The 17,084-nt window shown below is 36.5% G+C and overlaps 2 protein-coding genes across 3 annotated transcripts in view; both read right to left on the bottom strand.

The window, feature by feature from the left end:
* Positions 1-8,613, bottom strand: part of eml4 (EMAP like 4) — a 31,033-nt gene extending 22,420 nt beyond the window's left edge. For both annotated transcript variants that reach the window (XM_028467813.1, XM_028467814.1), the window contains exons 1-3: positions 8,358-8,613; positions 3,501-3,680; positions 3,320-3,434 (exon numbers count right to left, since the gene is read on the bottom strand). In XM_028467813.1, the coding sequence (XP_028323614.1) occupies positions 3,320-3,434; positions 3,501-3,680; positions 8,358-8,382 (320 nt within the window). In that variant the 5' untranslated portion in view covers positions 8,383-8,613. The remainder of the gene's footprint in view (positions 1-3,319; positions 3,435-3,500; positions 3,681-8,357) is intronic.
* Positions 8,614-12,051: 3,438 nt separating this feature from the next.
* The window catches only part of tspan14 (tetraspanin 14), an 8,058-nt gene continuing 3,025 nt past the window's right edge, over positions 12,052-17,084 (bottom strand). Inside the window, exons 8-9 of the mRNA XM_028468415.1 lie at positions 15,651-15,761; positions 12,052-12,431 (exon numbers count right to left, since the gene is read on the bottom strand). Coding sequence (XP_028324216.1) covers positions 12,366-12,431; positions 15,651-15,761 — 177 coding nt within the window. The 3' untranslated portion in view covers positions 12,052-12,365. The remainder of the gene's footprint in view (positions 12,432-15,650; positions 15,762-17,084) is intronic.

Raw genomic sequence — 17,084 nt, 5'->3', positions numbered from 1 at the left:
TATAGCTAAACTTCACACTTGTCACTATACTGGCTGGATTACACAACATAATAAGCACAATATATTCTACAACCTCACATCTCACCCTCACTGCAACACAATCTATTCTTCCCCACCTTTTCTATTTCCTACCTTGAGTCTCTCCTCCCTGCTCCCTTTCCCCTCCCCTTCCCTCTCCACTTAGGTGTAACACTGCTCTCCCTTTTTATATCCTCCCTATAATAAAAGATTTCTTACCCTTCCTTAGGGAGGGCTGGTGATGGTCACAATTAAGCAATAAAATAAATCAATGTATTTTATTGCAATAACAAAATATGCATTGCTGTCTCATAATGATTGCACTTCCTGTGGTGTTGACCTTTGACAGCATGTGCAGACAAGTAAAAAAAAAAAAACAAAAAACAAAAAAAACAAAACGACAACAGAAATTCACAAAAATATACAAAAAGGCTCCAAAAACATACATTACAGAAAAATACACTAAACAGCAAAAATATGAAAATGACTCAAAATACACAAAACTAAATATTTATACAAAAATACACAAAATGACTCCAGAATCACTAAAATGGCAACAAAAAGCAATAATTATACAAAAAATGCACAAAAACACAACAGAAAGAAACAAAAATACACAAGACTCCAAAAAACATACATTACTAAAAAATACACCAAATAAAAAAAATACAAAAATGAGTAAAATAAACAAACACATTTATCATGTTCAAATCACACACTAATTTATTTTACACCCATAAATAAAGCCTTTATAACACTACAGAGTACAGTATGTACACCTCTATGTACATACAACCTTCAAACACATACTCATTTGGTCATAATTGACAACTGTACTTAAGCTCCTCCCACTATATGAATACATACTTCCGATGGGCACTGAACTAGTTTTACTAAAGCAAATAGCATTGTATTTAGAACAAATAATGTGACAGAAGGAACCCAAACTGAAATTACAAAGAAATGATGTGGCTTTAGAACAAGTACATGAAACCAAACTTCTGGGAATAATATTTGATAATAAATTAACTTGGACTAAACACATTGAAAAAAATAATAAATAGAAAGGGAGGAAGTCTTGCAATGATCAGCCATATGTGGCGCCCTCAAATGTAAGGGGAAGTGTGATCAATAGTTTGGTTTTATCACATTTAGACTATAGATCAGAGGGTTGGTCGTGTGCTGCCACATCACACGATGTCTATTGTGTTGTTCATATCAACAAAAACAAAGGCAGATATATAAAAGAAGGTAGAATCTACCTAAAGTAAAGACTAATAAGATGAGGACAGTTATGGTGACATGGAATGATCTTTTAAGACAAATTATTTAAGAAACTTGCAAATTTAGATTTAAAAAACTACTTAAAGAACATTTGTTAACAAAACAGCTCTAGGTGCCTAAAGATGAAAGCTACTGAATACAATTAATTAGGGTAAGTTTCATTAGTTTTTTGATCTATAAATGTATATGTATATTGTTAAATACCAGTAATTGTATACTGATATATTGTAACTGTATATTGCTAAACAACTAATCAACTGATTGTTAATTACAACTAGGTCCGACTGTATGAATGCTGTTTTTTGTTTGTTTTATTTTGTAAATAGTTTTAGTTATTGTTTGCTTTGTTGTGTGATGTGTTATATGTAATTGTATACTACACTAATGAGTCAACTGTAATGGGAGTGGCCTCCAGGAACAGTAGTGATGGCTCTAGCCAAAGCTAACACACAGATGTTACACCATCAGGATCATTGGGCCGATCACAGATCAATAGAGATGTCCCAATACAAATTTTCACTTCCGATACCAAACCGATATTGCAGCCTTGATATTGAACCGATACGATCAACATGATTCATACATACTTTTGACTTATTTTGTAGTGTGGAATGTTAGAAAATACAGAAAATCAAACGGTTCCATGTTTCGGGACCGAAACGCATCCTAGTGACCGTGTGTGTGTGTGTGTGTGTGTGTGTGTGTGTGTGTGTGTGTGTGTGTGGCCCATTAACTGCTCAACCATGTGCAGTGTGAGGGAGTGTGTGTGACCAGAGCAGATTGATTAGAAGCTGTTTGTAGTGATTAGCAAAATAAACGTTGCAGCTGTTGAATTAAAGTCCAGAGAGTTGGAGATAAAGCTGTGGATGCAGACCACACTGGAACTATGTTAAGCCTCCATCAACATTAGCATCAGCATTAGTGGAACAAACATATACAATATTTACTGACTGTGGCATCACAAAACCTGCTGTTGCTTATAGTTGTGGTGGTTTTGGATGAAATGAGATGGAGTCTAGCTTTAGGGTTGCTGGTCAGATGTGGACACAGGGTTTATTTGGTCAATGGGTTTTGGAAACAGACCAGGCCACGTTTACATGGGAGTTTAATTCCTCTTTAAACTGACCTTGTAAACACTTAATTACTTTGAAAGTTAATTCCAGTCGTTCAGAGCATGCACGACTCGTCACGATGATGACAAAATCCAAAATGGCCACCTGGACTAGAGCCAAGACTAATTATTTAAGACCCTTAAAAGACGTGGATATAATGAAAGAGTGGATGAATGGAAGCATAAACACAGACTTATTAAACACACACGGACCTCGGAAAACGAACAGCTTCATTGTCACATTCTCCTCCTGTCCAATCAGAGCCTTCCCCACCCCCAGACCTAAAGAGGAATTAAATAAAGCTGAATAAACCTGTTTTCCATGTAAACCTCTATTCAAGAATTACTATTACCATGTAAACACGAAGCAGAACACTTTAATTCAGAATTAAAAAACATCATGTAACCGTGGCCACTGTCCGTGTGTTCAATGAATGTGTAGTTGTTCTGATTCTCAGGGTTTGTGTAGCTGCTGATAGCGGTAGTCATGGAGATATGGACTAAAACATTGATCCCAATCATTTCTGGTCTTTATCAAGATAATGATGAACAACACAATTAATAAAAATACTATAAATAAATAAAACAATCCCCAACTTAAAGTGTAAACAGGTTCTTTAGTGGTTACACACACACACACACACACACACACACACACACACACACACACACACACACACACACACACACACACACACACACACACACACACACACACACACACACACACACACACACAGCAATAGATGAACCGATCAGATACAGCCAATCAGATCAGTGTAAAGACTAATAAACACACACACAGCTTTATTCTGATTGGACCTCAGTTTGACACCATCCTGTCCTGTGGGTGGAGCCTCAGTCCCTGTTATGGTGAGTGTGTATGCTCCACCCTCTCAGGTATACCTCTTAGCAGCTGATGATAGCGTGTCCTTCCTGCTGAAGGAGGCGGAGTCTCTCTTACGGGTCGTTCCTCCGTTAGCAATGCAGGACATGGAGTAGGCCTCACGAAGGGGTCCGCCTGTAGGGGGCGGGACCCAGTTACACATTGACCAATCAATGACTAACAGCGCAGGTTGACGCTCACCTTTCCCTCCTCGTTGTTGCTCTTGTTGTTTTCTGGGCGTGGCCATGTCCAAGCGCCTTAGGGCGTCGGCCATCGCTGCCTTCATCACCACCAGCTCGTCTTCCTGCTGCTGCACACGCAGCTCCAACGCTGACAGACGCTCATTCACATCACACACGCTAGCACCAGACATGCTGTCATCTGAAGGGGGCGGAGTCACACCAGAATACGCCCACTTACACTCTGTACATTAGGGTGCTTTCACACATGTCTCTTTGCTCCACACCATGCTTCACTCCCTCGGATAATCTGGTCTTTTTGTGACATGTGAACTAGAACTCTGGATCAAACTCTGGTCGTCTGAATAATGTAGATCTGAGTTCAGCTCACGTGATGCATTGGTGTGGTCTTTACCATGTGAGCAACAAACCACGAATATAGACTTTATATTGAAGCACAATTGTAACAGAGTAGTTATAGTAATAGTAATAGTAGTATTTATAATAATAATAGTAGTAGTACATAGTAGTTATAATAATAGTAATAGTAGTAGTAATAGTAGTAGTTATAATAATAATAGTAGTAGTTATAATAATAGTAATAGTAGTAATAGTAGTAGTTATAATAATAATAGTAGTAGTTATAATAATAGTAATAGTAGTAATAGTAGTAGTTATAATAATAAATAAGAGCAACTCGTTTTGATGTGGTCTCTTTAAATGCAAATGAGACACTTCATACCCCGCCCCCTCTCCAGGTTCAACTCCACCCTGCTCGGCCATTTTTGTAGTTTGATAGAAGAGATACGGCTATGTAGCGGAGCATAAACTTTTTATTCAGAGGTTATTTACAAAATGTCAACAACGTTAGACTTGTCCATCCAGCCTAAATGTTCCAGCCAGAGTCTGACCCAGTGGAGCGAGATGAAAATGAAGATGATGAACCTGCAGAACCCTAACAAGTGAGCTAACACAAGCACCAAGCTAACGCTAGCGCCAAGCTAACGTCACGAAATGCATTTTAATACAGTCTTTTCAAAGACAAAAACGTCAAAATGAAATGACTAATGAAAACTTTAGACTTAAATTAAATCACGTAGGCCATATCATCAAGGATCTAAAACGAGCACACAGCGCTAACATATGAAGACGGTGCAACTGCTAATGCTAACAAAACAATGACAGGGACGTCTTATCATCACACTTTGTAGCGTTATTTACAGCTTACCGAAGTGCTCTGTTCATCGTCTCCAAAGATAGAAGGAATTGAACCCTCAATCAGACAAAGTCTTTCTGTAAATCCTTCTTTATACTGGTGGAGGTTGATGAAGCAGTCATCATTGAAGTGCTTCACACACACAAAAATGACCTTATCCACAGATGTGGTACATTTCTATAAAAAATAAAACTCAACCAGACACTTTGAAAAGGTTCTGATGCTGGGAGACGGTGTAATGAAGCGTGTGGGTTACTACATCCAACAACCCAACATTTTGACTTATCCTCTCGTAACTTCTGCATCCTGGAGCTTGGACTACAAAATAAAAGCCAGAAATAAAAATGGCGGATTGCTCGAAGTGTTGGACCTGGAGTTGATGAACTAATTTGGCAGTTCTGCTGCAAATACTGTTGTGTAATAGTTCAAAAAACGTAATAGAGAATAGAAAAATAGAAACAGATTGAAAAATATGACCAAAACAGAATATAAAGATATCAATGGAGCATCTGAAGAGATTAATTTGAACTTTTCTGTACTTCTAAACAATCTAAATATACAACAAAATGCATTTAAGGGCTAAAAAAGTGGATTTAACATGATATGTCCCCTTTAAGTGGACGTACTTGCACAATTGGTGGCTAACTATATATTTGTTGCCCCAATGTATTTCACATATTGTATAGGAATTATATATATTATAGATATTATAGATATATAGGGACAGTAGTAATAATAGTAATAATAATAGTAGTAAGAATAATAATAGTAGTAGTAGTAGTAATAGTAATAATAGTAGTAGTAGTAATAGTAATAATAGTAGTAATAGTAGTAGTAATAATAGTAATAATAGTAGTAGTAGTAATAGTAATAATAGTAGTAATAGTAGTAGTAATAATAGTAATAATAGTAGTAGCAATAGTAGTAATAATAGTAGTAATAATAGTAGTAGTAGTAATAATAATAGCAATAATAATAGTAGTAAGAATAATAGTAGTAGTAATAATAGTAATAATAGTAGTAGTAGTAATAATAGTAGTAATAGTAGTAGTAGTAGTAATAATAATAGCAATAATAGTAGTAAGAATAATAGTAGTAGTAGTAATAGTAATAATAGTAGTAGTAGTAATAATAGTAATAATAGTAGTAGTAGTAGTAGTAGTAATAATAGTAGTAATAGTAGTAATAATAGTAATAGTAATAATAATAGTAGTAGTAGCAATAGTAGTAATAATAGTAGTAATAGTAGTAGTAATAGTAGTAGTAGTAATAGTAATAATAGTAGTAATAGTAATAGTAGTAGTAGTAATAGTAGTAATAATAGTAGTAGTAGTAATAGTAGTAATAATAGTAGTAGCAATAGTAGTAATAATAGTAGTAGCAATAGTAGTAATAGTAGTAGTAATAGTAGTAGTAGTAGTGGTAGTAATAATAGTAATAATAGTAGTAATAGTAATAGTAGTAGTAATAATAGCAATAATAATAGTAGTAAGAATACTAGTTGTAGTAGTAGTAGTAGTAGTAATAATAGTAATAATAGTAGTAATAGTAATAGTAGTAGTAATAATAGCAATAATAATAGTAGTAAGAATACTAGTAGTAGTAGTAGTAGTAGTAGTAATAATAGTAATAATAGTAGTAATAGTAATAGTAGTAGTAATAATAGCAATAATAATAGTAGTAAGAATAATAGTAGTAGTAGTAGTAGTAATAATAGTAATAATAGTAGTAATAGTAATAGTAGTAGTAGTAATAGTAATAATAGTAGTAATAGTAATAGTAGTAGTAGTAATAGTAGTAATAATAGTAGTAGCAATAGTAGTAATAATAGTAGTAGCAATAGTAGTAATAATAGTAGTAGCAATAGTAGTAATAGTAGTAGTAATAGTAGTAGTAGTAGTGGTAGTAATAATAGTAATAAAGTAGTAATAGTAATAGTAGTAGTAATAATAGCAATAATAATAGTAGTAAGAATATAGTTGTAGTAGTAGTATATAATAGTAGTATATAATAGTAATAGTATAGTAGTAGTAATAATAGCAATAATAACTAGTAAAATACGTATTAGTGTAGTAGTAGTTCGTAATATAGTAATATGTATATAGTAGTAATAGTAGTAGTAGTAGTAATATCCAATAATAGTAGTAAGAATAATAGTAGTAGTAGTAGTAGTAATAATAGTAATAATAGTAGTAATAGTAATAGTAGTAGTAATAATAGCAATAATAATAGTAGTAAGAATAATAGTAGTAGTAGTAGTAGTAGTGGTAGTAGTAGTAATAATAGTAATAATAGTAGTAATAGTAATAGTAGTAGTAATAATAGCAATAATAATAGTAGTAAGAATAATAGTAGTAGTAGTAGTAGTAGTGGTAGTAGTAATAGTACTAGTAGTAGTAGTAATAATAGTAATAATAGTAGTAATAGTAATAGTAGTAGTAATAATAGCAATAATAATAGTAGTAAGAATACTAGTAGTAATAGTAGTAGTAGTAGTAATAATAGTAGTAATAGTAATAGTAGTAGTAATAATAGCAATAATAATAGTAGTAAGAATAATAGTAGTAGTAGTAGTAGTAGTAGTAGTAATAATAGTAGTAATAGTAATAGTAGTAGTAATAATAGCAATAATAATAGTAGTAAGAATAATAGTAGTAGTAGTAGTAGTAGTAGTAGTGGTAGTAATAATAATAGTAATAATATCGTAGTAGTTCATAAAGTTTGGTGCACTTATCAAATTGAATGTGTGAAAGTGAACCAGAGCAAATTAAAATGAAACAATGTTACAGATTCACCACCTGAACCTCAGAGTAAAGCAGACTTTATGTGTGAAAGCACCTTTAGTTTATTTAGTTTGTTTACACAGAATGACCCTATGCTAACTGATGCTAACTGCTAACCTGGTCTGATCAGTTTAAAGCCCCGCCCCCTGACCAATCATTGGATGGACCTTCCATGTGATCCTTCATCTTATCACGTGTGTCAAACTCAAGGCCCAGGGGCCAAATCTGGCCCTTAAGAGCATCAGATTTGGGCACCTTAGGAAACTATTTAAAGAACTAAATAATCAGCTGTAGATACAAATTATTCTATTTAAATCCATTAATTTCACAGAGTTTCTTATATCATAAGACAGCAGTTAGTTTTGATCTCACATTGTTGAAAAGAATCTCATTTTTTCAAAATCTGACAAACTTTCCCCAAATTTATAAAATCAGGGAAATGTAAGTGATCCTGCAGTGACTAATTTATCATTTATATGTTTTGTACATCATTTAAACATCATTTATACGTAAAGTCAAACCAGTCATTTTAAATTTGCTCTAAAATCTGTGGCCCACTTAAGGTCTAGCTGGTCCGTAATTGACCCGTGAACCATGAGTTTAACACCAGGTTTCCATCAATCACTCATCATAGAATTAATAAAGCTTTCATTTATATCCAGGGTGTGTAGTTATTGTGTACATAATGTGTGTGTGTGTGTGTGTGTGTGTCTGTCTCCGGTAAAGGAGCGCTTGTTCTGAGGATCATGGTGTCCCGGAGGAGCGGTGCAGTGTGTCTGGGTAAATACACCAGTGACACGTGTAAAGCTCCTGCAGGGTTCGCGGCCCCCCTGGAGGCCCGTACCGGTACCAGGTGCGGGGGTGCAGGGCCGGGACTCACCGAGGCTCCCGGTGAACCCGTCCATGGCTCGGAGCTGGTTCCGGGCCTGCTTAGCGCTACGAAGCCTCCGTCCGGGCTCAGGGACGCTGGAATCCGAGCCCTCCCCGGTCCAGAGCCAACAGCGGTACCGACTCGGTGTCCGTGTCCTGGTTGTGGTCCTGGTTTGTCCGGTAGAGGAGCTTCCTGAGGCCCCGGGGCCTGGGAGAGAGAGAGAGAGAGAGAGAGAGGCGCGCTCCCGACTCACCAGGCGCGCTCCCGACACGGATGGAGGGAGGAACCAGTGCCACCTACTGGATCACCTATAAATTATATATTTACATTATAGATATTTATATGATATATTTATCATAAACATATACAGTGGGGCTAAAAAGTATTCAGTCAGTCACCAATTGTTCAAGTTCTCCCACTTATAAAGATAAGGTCTGTAATTTTCATCATAAATAAACCTCAACTATGAGACAACACGAGAAAAGGTTTATCTATGATGAAAATTACAGACCTCTCATCTTTTTAAAGGGGACATATCATGGTTTTAAATCCTTCCTTTTTACACATAAATCATACAGTTATGGTCTATATAAAGCTGAACTGCAATGCTTGGGTCTGAATTCATCATTATTATAGCTCCACCCCTTTTCTGATGTGTTTCTAAGAGCAACTCGTTTTGGTGCTGTCTCTTTAAATACAAATGAGACACTTCATACCCCGCCCCCTCTCCAGGTTCAACTCCACCCTGCTCGGCCATTTTTGTAGTTTGATAGAAGAGATACGGCTATGTAGCGGAGCATAAACTTATTATTCAGAGGTTATTTATAAAATGTCAACAACGTTAGACTTGTCCATCCAGCCTTACATGTTCCAGCCAGAGTCTGACCCAGTGGAGCGAGATGAAAATGAAGATGATGAACCTGCAGAACCCTAACAAGTGAGCTAACACAAGCACCAAGCTAACGCTAGCACCAAGCTAACGTCACGAAATGCATTTTAATACAGTCTTTTCAAAGACAAAAACGTCAAAATGAAATGACTAATGAAAACTTTAGACTTAAATTAAATCACGTAGGCCATATCATCAAGGATCTAAAACGAGCACACAGCGCTAACATATGAAGACGGTGCAACTGCTAATGCTAACAAAACAATGACAGGGACGTCTTATCATCACACTTTTTAGCGTTATTTACAGCTTACCGAAGTGCTCTGTTCATCGTCTCCAAAGATAGAAGGAATTGAACCCTCAATCAGACAAAGTCTTTCTGTAAATCCTTCTTTATACTGGTGGAGGTTGATGAAGCAGTCATCATTGAAGTGCTTCACACACACAAAAATGACCTTATCCACAGATGTGGTACATTTCTATAAAAAATAAAACTCAACCAGACACTTTGAAAAGGTTCTGATGCTGGGAGATGGTGTAATGAAGCGTGTGGGTTACTACATCCAACAACCCAACATTTTGACTTATCCTCTCGTAACTTCTGCATCCTGGAGCTTGGACTACAAAATAAAAGCCAGAAATAAAAATGGTGGATTGCTCTAAGTGTTGGACCTGGAGTTGATGAACTAATTTAGCAGTTCTGCTGCAAATACTGTGATGTAATAGTTCAAAAAACGTAATAGAGAATAGAAAAATAGAAACAGATTGAAAAATATGACCAAAACAGAAAATAAAGATATCAATGGAGCACCTGAAGAGACTAATTTGAACTTTTCTGTACTTATAAACAATCTAAATATACAACAAAATGCATTTAAGGGCTAAAACAGTGGATTTAACATGATATGTCCACTTTAAGTGGACGTACTTGCACAATTGGTGGCTAACTATATATTTGTTGCCCCAATGTATTTCACATATTGTATAGGAATTATATATATTATAGATATTATAGATATATAGGGACAGAACTATGGAGTTCATCCTGTTCCTCTGCTGCTAAACAACAAATCTATACATAGTATATGTAGGAGTTTGTGCTGTTTTGACATTTATTAAGTTTGGAATAATTTTGTAGAACATTTCAAATCAAATGTACATCATGTTCCATTCACAAGATAAACTAGAATATTTGCATTTCCTGAAGAAAATACAAATGAGGATGCAAACATTGGCCCGCATCGCACTGCATCAGCTTAACAATAACATTAGCCTAGCATTAGCATAACAATCACATTAGCCTAGCAATAGCAGTAGCCATTGCACTGACCTATCATTAGCATTCACCTAGCATTAACAACAACCTAGCAATAGCTTAATATTAGCAATTTGGTTGAAAAAAGTTGAAATTGGTTGAAAAAGTTGAAATTAGTTGAAAAAGTTAAAATTGGTTGAAAAAGTTGAAATAGGTTGAAAAAAGTTGAAAAAGTTAAAAAAAAAAAATAGTGGAAATGGGTTGAAAAAGTTGAAATGGGTTGAAAAAGTTGAAATTGGTTGAAAAAGTTCAAAAAAGTGGAAATAGGTTGAAAAAGTTGAAATTGGTGGAAAAAATTTAAAAAAGTTGAAATAAATTGGAAAAAATTGAAATTGGTTGAAAAAAGCTGAAGTTGGTTGAAAAAAACTGAAATTGGTTAAAGAAGTTGATAAAAGTTGAAATTGGTTGAAAGTTGAAATTAGTTGAAAAAAGTTGAAATTGGTTGAAAAAGTTGAAATTAGTTGAAAAAAGTTGAAATTGGTTGAAATTAGTTAAAAAAGTTGAAATTGGTTGAAAATGTTGAAATTAGTTAAAAAAAAGTTGAAATTGGTTGAAAAAGTTGAAATTGGTTGAAAAAAGCTGAAATTGGTTGAAAAAGTTGAAAAAGGTTGAATAAATTGAAAAAAGTTGAAAAAGCTGAAATAGGTTGGAAAAAGTTTAAATTAGTTGAAAAAGTTGAAATTGGTTGAAAAAGTTGAAGAAATTGAAAAAAGTTGAAAAAGCTGAAATAGGTTGGAAAAAGCTGAAATTGATTGAAAAAATTTAAATTGGTTGAAAAAGTTGAAATGAGTTGAAATTGGTTGAAAAAGTTGAAAACAGCTGAAATTGATTGAAAAAGTTGAAATCGGTTGAAAAAAGTTGAAATTGGTTGAAAAAGTTGAAATTGGTTGAAAAAATTGAAAAAGTTGAAAAAAGTTGAAATTGGTTGAATAAATTGAAATAGGTTGAAGGTAGTAGCTGAACATGTTAAAGGTTGAATAGTTAAAAAACAAACCTGAACATAGCAGAGAAGTGCAGAATTTTGTGAAAAGTTTGATACCTCACTTGTTGAAAATTGTGGGACAAGTTTGAGATACGGAAGAATAACAACATATAATAATAATAAAGTACGATTACAATAGTTAGGATGCATTAAGGCATGTGTTCCAACCTCTGATGGTTAGTGACTTTTTTTTAATTCTCATTAACATTTAGGTTTTAAAACTAAAGCCACTGTGACTTATTGATAGAAAGAGTTAAAATCTATAAAACTAGTCACACATAACATTCTAAATGTATATGCTTTACTATGTAGATGTATTTTATATTCTTATCCATATCTAACTAGTTATTAGGATGTATTTATCATTAATAACAGTTTCAGTGTTTTCATGTTATTACTTTTATGTTAATAAATTAAATATATTACTAGTATATTTACTGACAAACATTATTAATAAATATATCATTAATAAATATCTTTCATTAAGTCTAATGTCTACAGCAGAAACAGAACCAGCCTCAGAAAGAGCTTTTATTTTGTAGTTTACAAAAGATACAAATTTCCTTCTTGCAAAACAGTCCCTTCACAATAAAAGTCATTAAGGAAATAAACAAAATGTTTCAGTATAAAAGCACGTTTGTTCCTTTATTGGTGCGACTGTCCAGTGTCTGTGTGGGTCGTCATGACAACCTGACCACGATGAAGACGAAGGCCTCAGAGGTGTAAACAGCAGATTGATCAGATTGATCAGAGTAACCAGTTTCCAGTCACCAGCAACTGCACAGGCTACGCTACGCTACACAGGAAGGAGAAGAAGAAGCCCCGCCCACTTCAGTAGTTGAATCTGACCTTCTGGATGTCATAGATCAGCGTCCGAGCCAAGTAGATCCCCACCATCTACACACACACACACACACACACACACACAGTGTAACTACAGTGCTAGTATACAGTATATACTATAGGGGGCGCTGTGCTGTAGGAACAGGAGAAGAAGAGGAAGCACATTTCTAATGATTAAAGTCGTTAACGATACGTTCATTAAAAAATAAAAAACAACACACTGACAATCAACAACTAAACAGAAAATATTACATTTAAAGCTTTGGATTGGACAGAGACTAATGGGGGCGGGGCTAACAGGGTGTATCCCATTTCAAAATAAAACCAGATGATATAAGCCTTTTCACACTCTCGTTCTGGTTCAGTTCTTCCGCATGAGGTCAAAGGTCAGAGGGATACACTCTCCATGGCTGATGGTGTAGGATTGCTGGGAATGTAAACTCTGTACGTAGCGCCATTTTCTGTCTCGAAACACCTTTCCTCTCTCCCTCTGAGCTCTGCTGAGCATGGATGATCTGCTGCTACCTCCTACATGTCACCTATTATTTAGCTATCTGGCTCACACGCTGGGGGAATTTTGTACCCCCCCCCTCCTCCCGACACGCAGTGATGACACGTTTAGCTTGGTTAGTTGATGGTTTTATCTCACGATCTCTACATTATCAATAATCCACTCAGATCCACATGTTCTGTGTTAGTATGTGGAGCTGTGAGCTGCTGGATACGTCACAATATCACTTCATAATCTCACTGGTTTCTGCTTCTTCCTCCCCAGCTAATGGTAGCATCAGTGGCTAATCTCTCATCTAAAGGTGGACTGTTGCCATCTTCAGGGCACAGTTGGTCACTACAACACCCCACAGCTTAGATATTAATGAGGGACCTCCGCCAGGGTGTGTTCTAGTAATCCCCGTGAAAAAACGCAAATGACGAGTTTTCTCGTCAATGGCACTGAGTGAGTTAAGAGCAACAAAATCTTCATTTTTGAGCCAAGTCTCTGTGAGGTATAATAAACCTAATTGATGGTCAGTTATAAAATCACTCACTAAAAGAGATTTAGATGAAAGTGATCTAATATTTAATAGTCCACATTTAATAGTTCTTTCATTGTTTTGTGTTCTGTTTGTAGTTTTAATTTTAATAATGTTTTTATGTTTAACTCCTCTATTGTGAGCTTTAGTTTGTATTGCATGTTGTTCTGTACAGCTCAGCACAGTGTTTATGGGGTATAATTGCTCTATATTTTGAGTAAAGGACTTATCTATGGAAGTGTTCGTTATAACTGCAGGTTTAATCTCAGCTAGTCATGAACGTGTGGAGTTGTGAATCACAGACAGTAGATTTAATTTTAGCGTTTGTGCTTCATGTAAATTAGGGTGGACACCGTCTTTTTTGAATAGATCAGCACATTTCCAAAAGTGTATGATGGCATTAAATAATCTAATATTCCTTGTTATTGAATCACCGATAATGAGTGTAGTTTGTGGGAAGAGAGTGTTAGGAGTGAGTGTGCGCCTGTTATGCTTGCTGGGAACGTCTGGCGGGTGGATCACAGCTGGCTGTGGTGGAGTTTCCGTCCTCGGAGTTGACTGGCGTTGGGGCGTCTGTGTGGGAAGGTCTGGAGGTGCTCGGGTTGCAGAAAGCTGCAGGAAAGTTTCTGTTATCGGCTCCGGTTGGCGTTGAAGCAGCTCTGCTTCTAATGGTGCGAGAGTCGCTGATGTCTGTGGGTGATCTTCTGTCATCAGCTGGCATTGAAGTGGTGCTGCAGTAGCATGCCTCTAGACTGCAGTTTGAGGAGGTTTCGATGGGCTACAGAGGAGGTTTTTGGCTGGTGGGAATTTAATCCAGGCGGTGGTGGAGGCGTTTTCCTGGCGGTTGTTTTGGTCGGCTTAATTGGACTGAGTTTGTCCCTGTTTTCATATGAGAGAGCTTCAAAATGATCCGTGTTATTCTGTCGTCTATGTCCACGGACAACAACCTCAGCCCACGATGGCAGGCGTAGTGTGGAACAGGACAGTCCTGGACCTGGATTCTCCCAGGAAACTGTGTCGTTGTCACATTGAATATTATGGAGGAAGAATGACAGCGCTACTGACTGCTGTACAACCGTGTCCATATCCTTAGTAATTCATCTTTCTTCTTTAGTTCGTTAGAAAGGCGACAAATATCTTCTCGTAGTTAACAACAGCAGCTAGCTATAACAGCAGCTAGCTACAACAGCAGCTAGCTATAACATTGACCTCACACTGACCAAACAAACATTGACTAAACAAAAGCTAAGCCTGAGGTAAAGGTTGTTTCTGTGAAAATTATGGAGGATATATCGTAGATAATAGTTCAAAGATCATAGATTATTGATCATAGATCAGATGATGATGATAAATAGATCCTGTGATTAAAAGTCTCTTGGTGATCTGGGCTCATCTGTTAAAACCTTGTGTTTGATCAGTTCATGTCTTTGGAGGGTCACTGTCATCTACTGACTAAAAACTGTTTTATCATCTGACAAATATCTCTAAAGTCAGACATTTATTATTAAAATCAGATCTAGAACTGGTCATACACACATTTATATCATCACACATTAACTATTGTAATTCTACATGTTTTAATAAGTCGACCCTAAACAGACTCCAGATCGTACAGACGCTGCTGTCAGACTTTTAACTGGTGCTTCTAGAACATCCCACATTACCACCATTCTTTCTACTCTGCACTGGTTCTAGTGAAGTTTAGAATAAACTATAAATATTAGTTATTACATTACATGAGCGTTACATGGTCAGACCCTCATATATCTCAGATTGTACCCTACACTTCAGGGTGAAGTCTTCAGTCTTCAGACCAGGGTCTCCTAAAGACCCTAAAACTAAATGTAAAACCAGAGGAGACCTGGTGTTCCAGACTCTGGAATAACCTGCACCAGTCTCTCAGGGAGCTCAACTGTGTGGTTACTTTTAAAAACTTACTTTTTACATTTTTATAATTATTGTTACTATACTTTTCTCTTTATTTGTTTTTTTGTTTTAGTTTTTGTGGCATCCAGTGGTGAGTAAAATAAAAATGTTTCTTTACTGTATTTACTGTACACATGATAATAAACTTTGAATCTTGATACATTGTTGCTAATTTATGATGATGAAAGGTCAACAGTGATCAACCCACTGACTGAACCGTGTGTGTGTGTGCGTGTGTGTGTGTGTGTGTGTGTGTGTGTGTGTGTGTGTGTGTGTGTGTGTGTGTGTGTGTGTGTGTGTGTGTGTGTGTACACACCTGCAGCACTGAGATGACAATGAACACTATAGCCACTGTGTAAAGGTTGCCTGGCAACCAGTCTTCCAACGCTGAGATACAACCTTTGGTGAAGATGTGAGGAGCCCAGTCCTACACACACACACACACACACACGCACGAGTTACACACACACACGAGTTACATACTGTACACACACACACGATACACACACACACACACGCACGAGTTACATACTGTACACACACACACACGATACACACACACACACACACACGTGTTACACACACACACACATGTTACACACACACACATGTTACACACACACACACACGTGTTACACACATACACATACATACACGTGCTACACACATACACATACGTGTTACACATACACACACGTGTAACATACATACACACACACACGTGTTACACACATACACACACACACGTGTTACACACATACACACACACACGTGTTACACACATACACACACACACACGTGTAACATACATACACACACACGTGTTACACATACACACGTGTTACACACACACGTGTTACACATACACACGTTACACATACACGCATGTTACACATACACACACGTGTAACATACATACACACACACACGTGTTACACACATACACACACACACACACACGTGTAACATACATACACACACACGTGTTACACATACACACGTGTTACACACACACACACACGTGTAACATACATACACACACACGTGTTACACATACACACGTGTTACACACACACACACACGTGTTACACATACACGCATGCTACACATACACACACGTGTAACATACATACACACACACACACACGTGTTACACACATACACACACACACGTGTAACATACACACACACACGTGTTACACATACACACACACGAGTTACATACTGTACATACACGATACACACACACACACACGTTACACATACACACACACAATACACACACACACACACGTTACACATACACACACACACACGTTACACACACATACACGTGTTACACACATACACACACATGTTACACACACACACGTGTTACACGTACACACACATGTTACACACACACACACACGTGTTACACACATACACATACATACACGTGCTACACACATACACATACGTGTTACACATACACACACGTGTAACATACATACACACACACGTGTTACACACATACACACACACGTGTTACACACATACACCCACGTGTAACATACATACACACACACGTGTTACACATACACACGTGTTACACACACACGTGTTACACATACACATGTGTTACACACACACACACGTTACACATACACGCATGTTACACATACACACACGTGTAACATACATACACACACACACGTGTTACACACATACACACACACACACACACGTGTAACATACATACACACACACA

This window comes from Gouania willdenowi, chromosome 15, assembly GCF_900634775.1.
Source record: "Gouania willdenowi chromosome 15, fGouWil2.1, whole genome shotgun sequence".
Taxonomy (NCBI): Eukaryota; Metazoa; Chordata; class Actinopteri; order Blenniiformes; family Gobiesocidae; genus Gouania; species Gouania willdenowi.
Note: the sequence above shows the minus strand (reverse complement) of the source record. Positions and strands in the feature narration are given on the sequence as shown.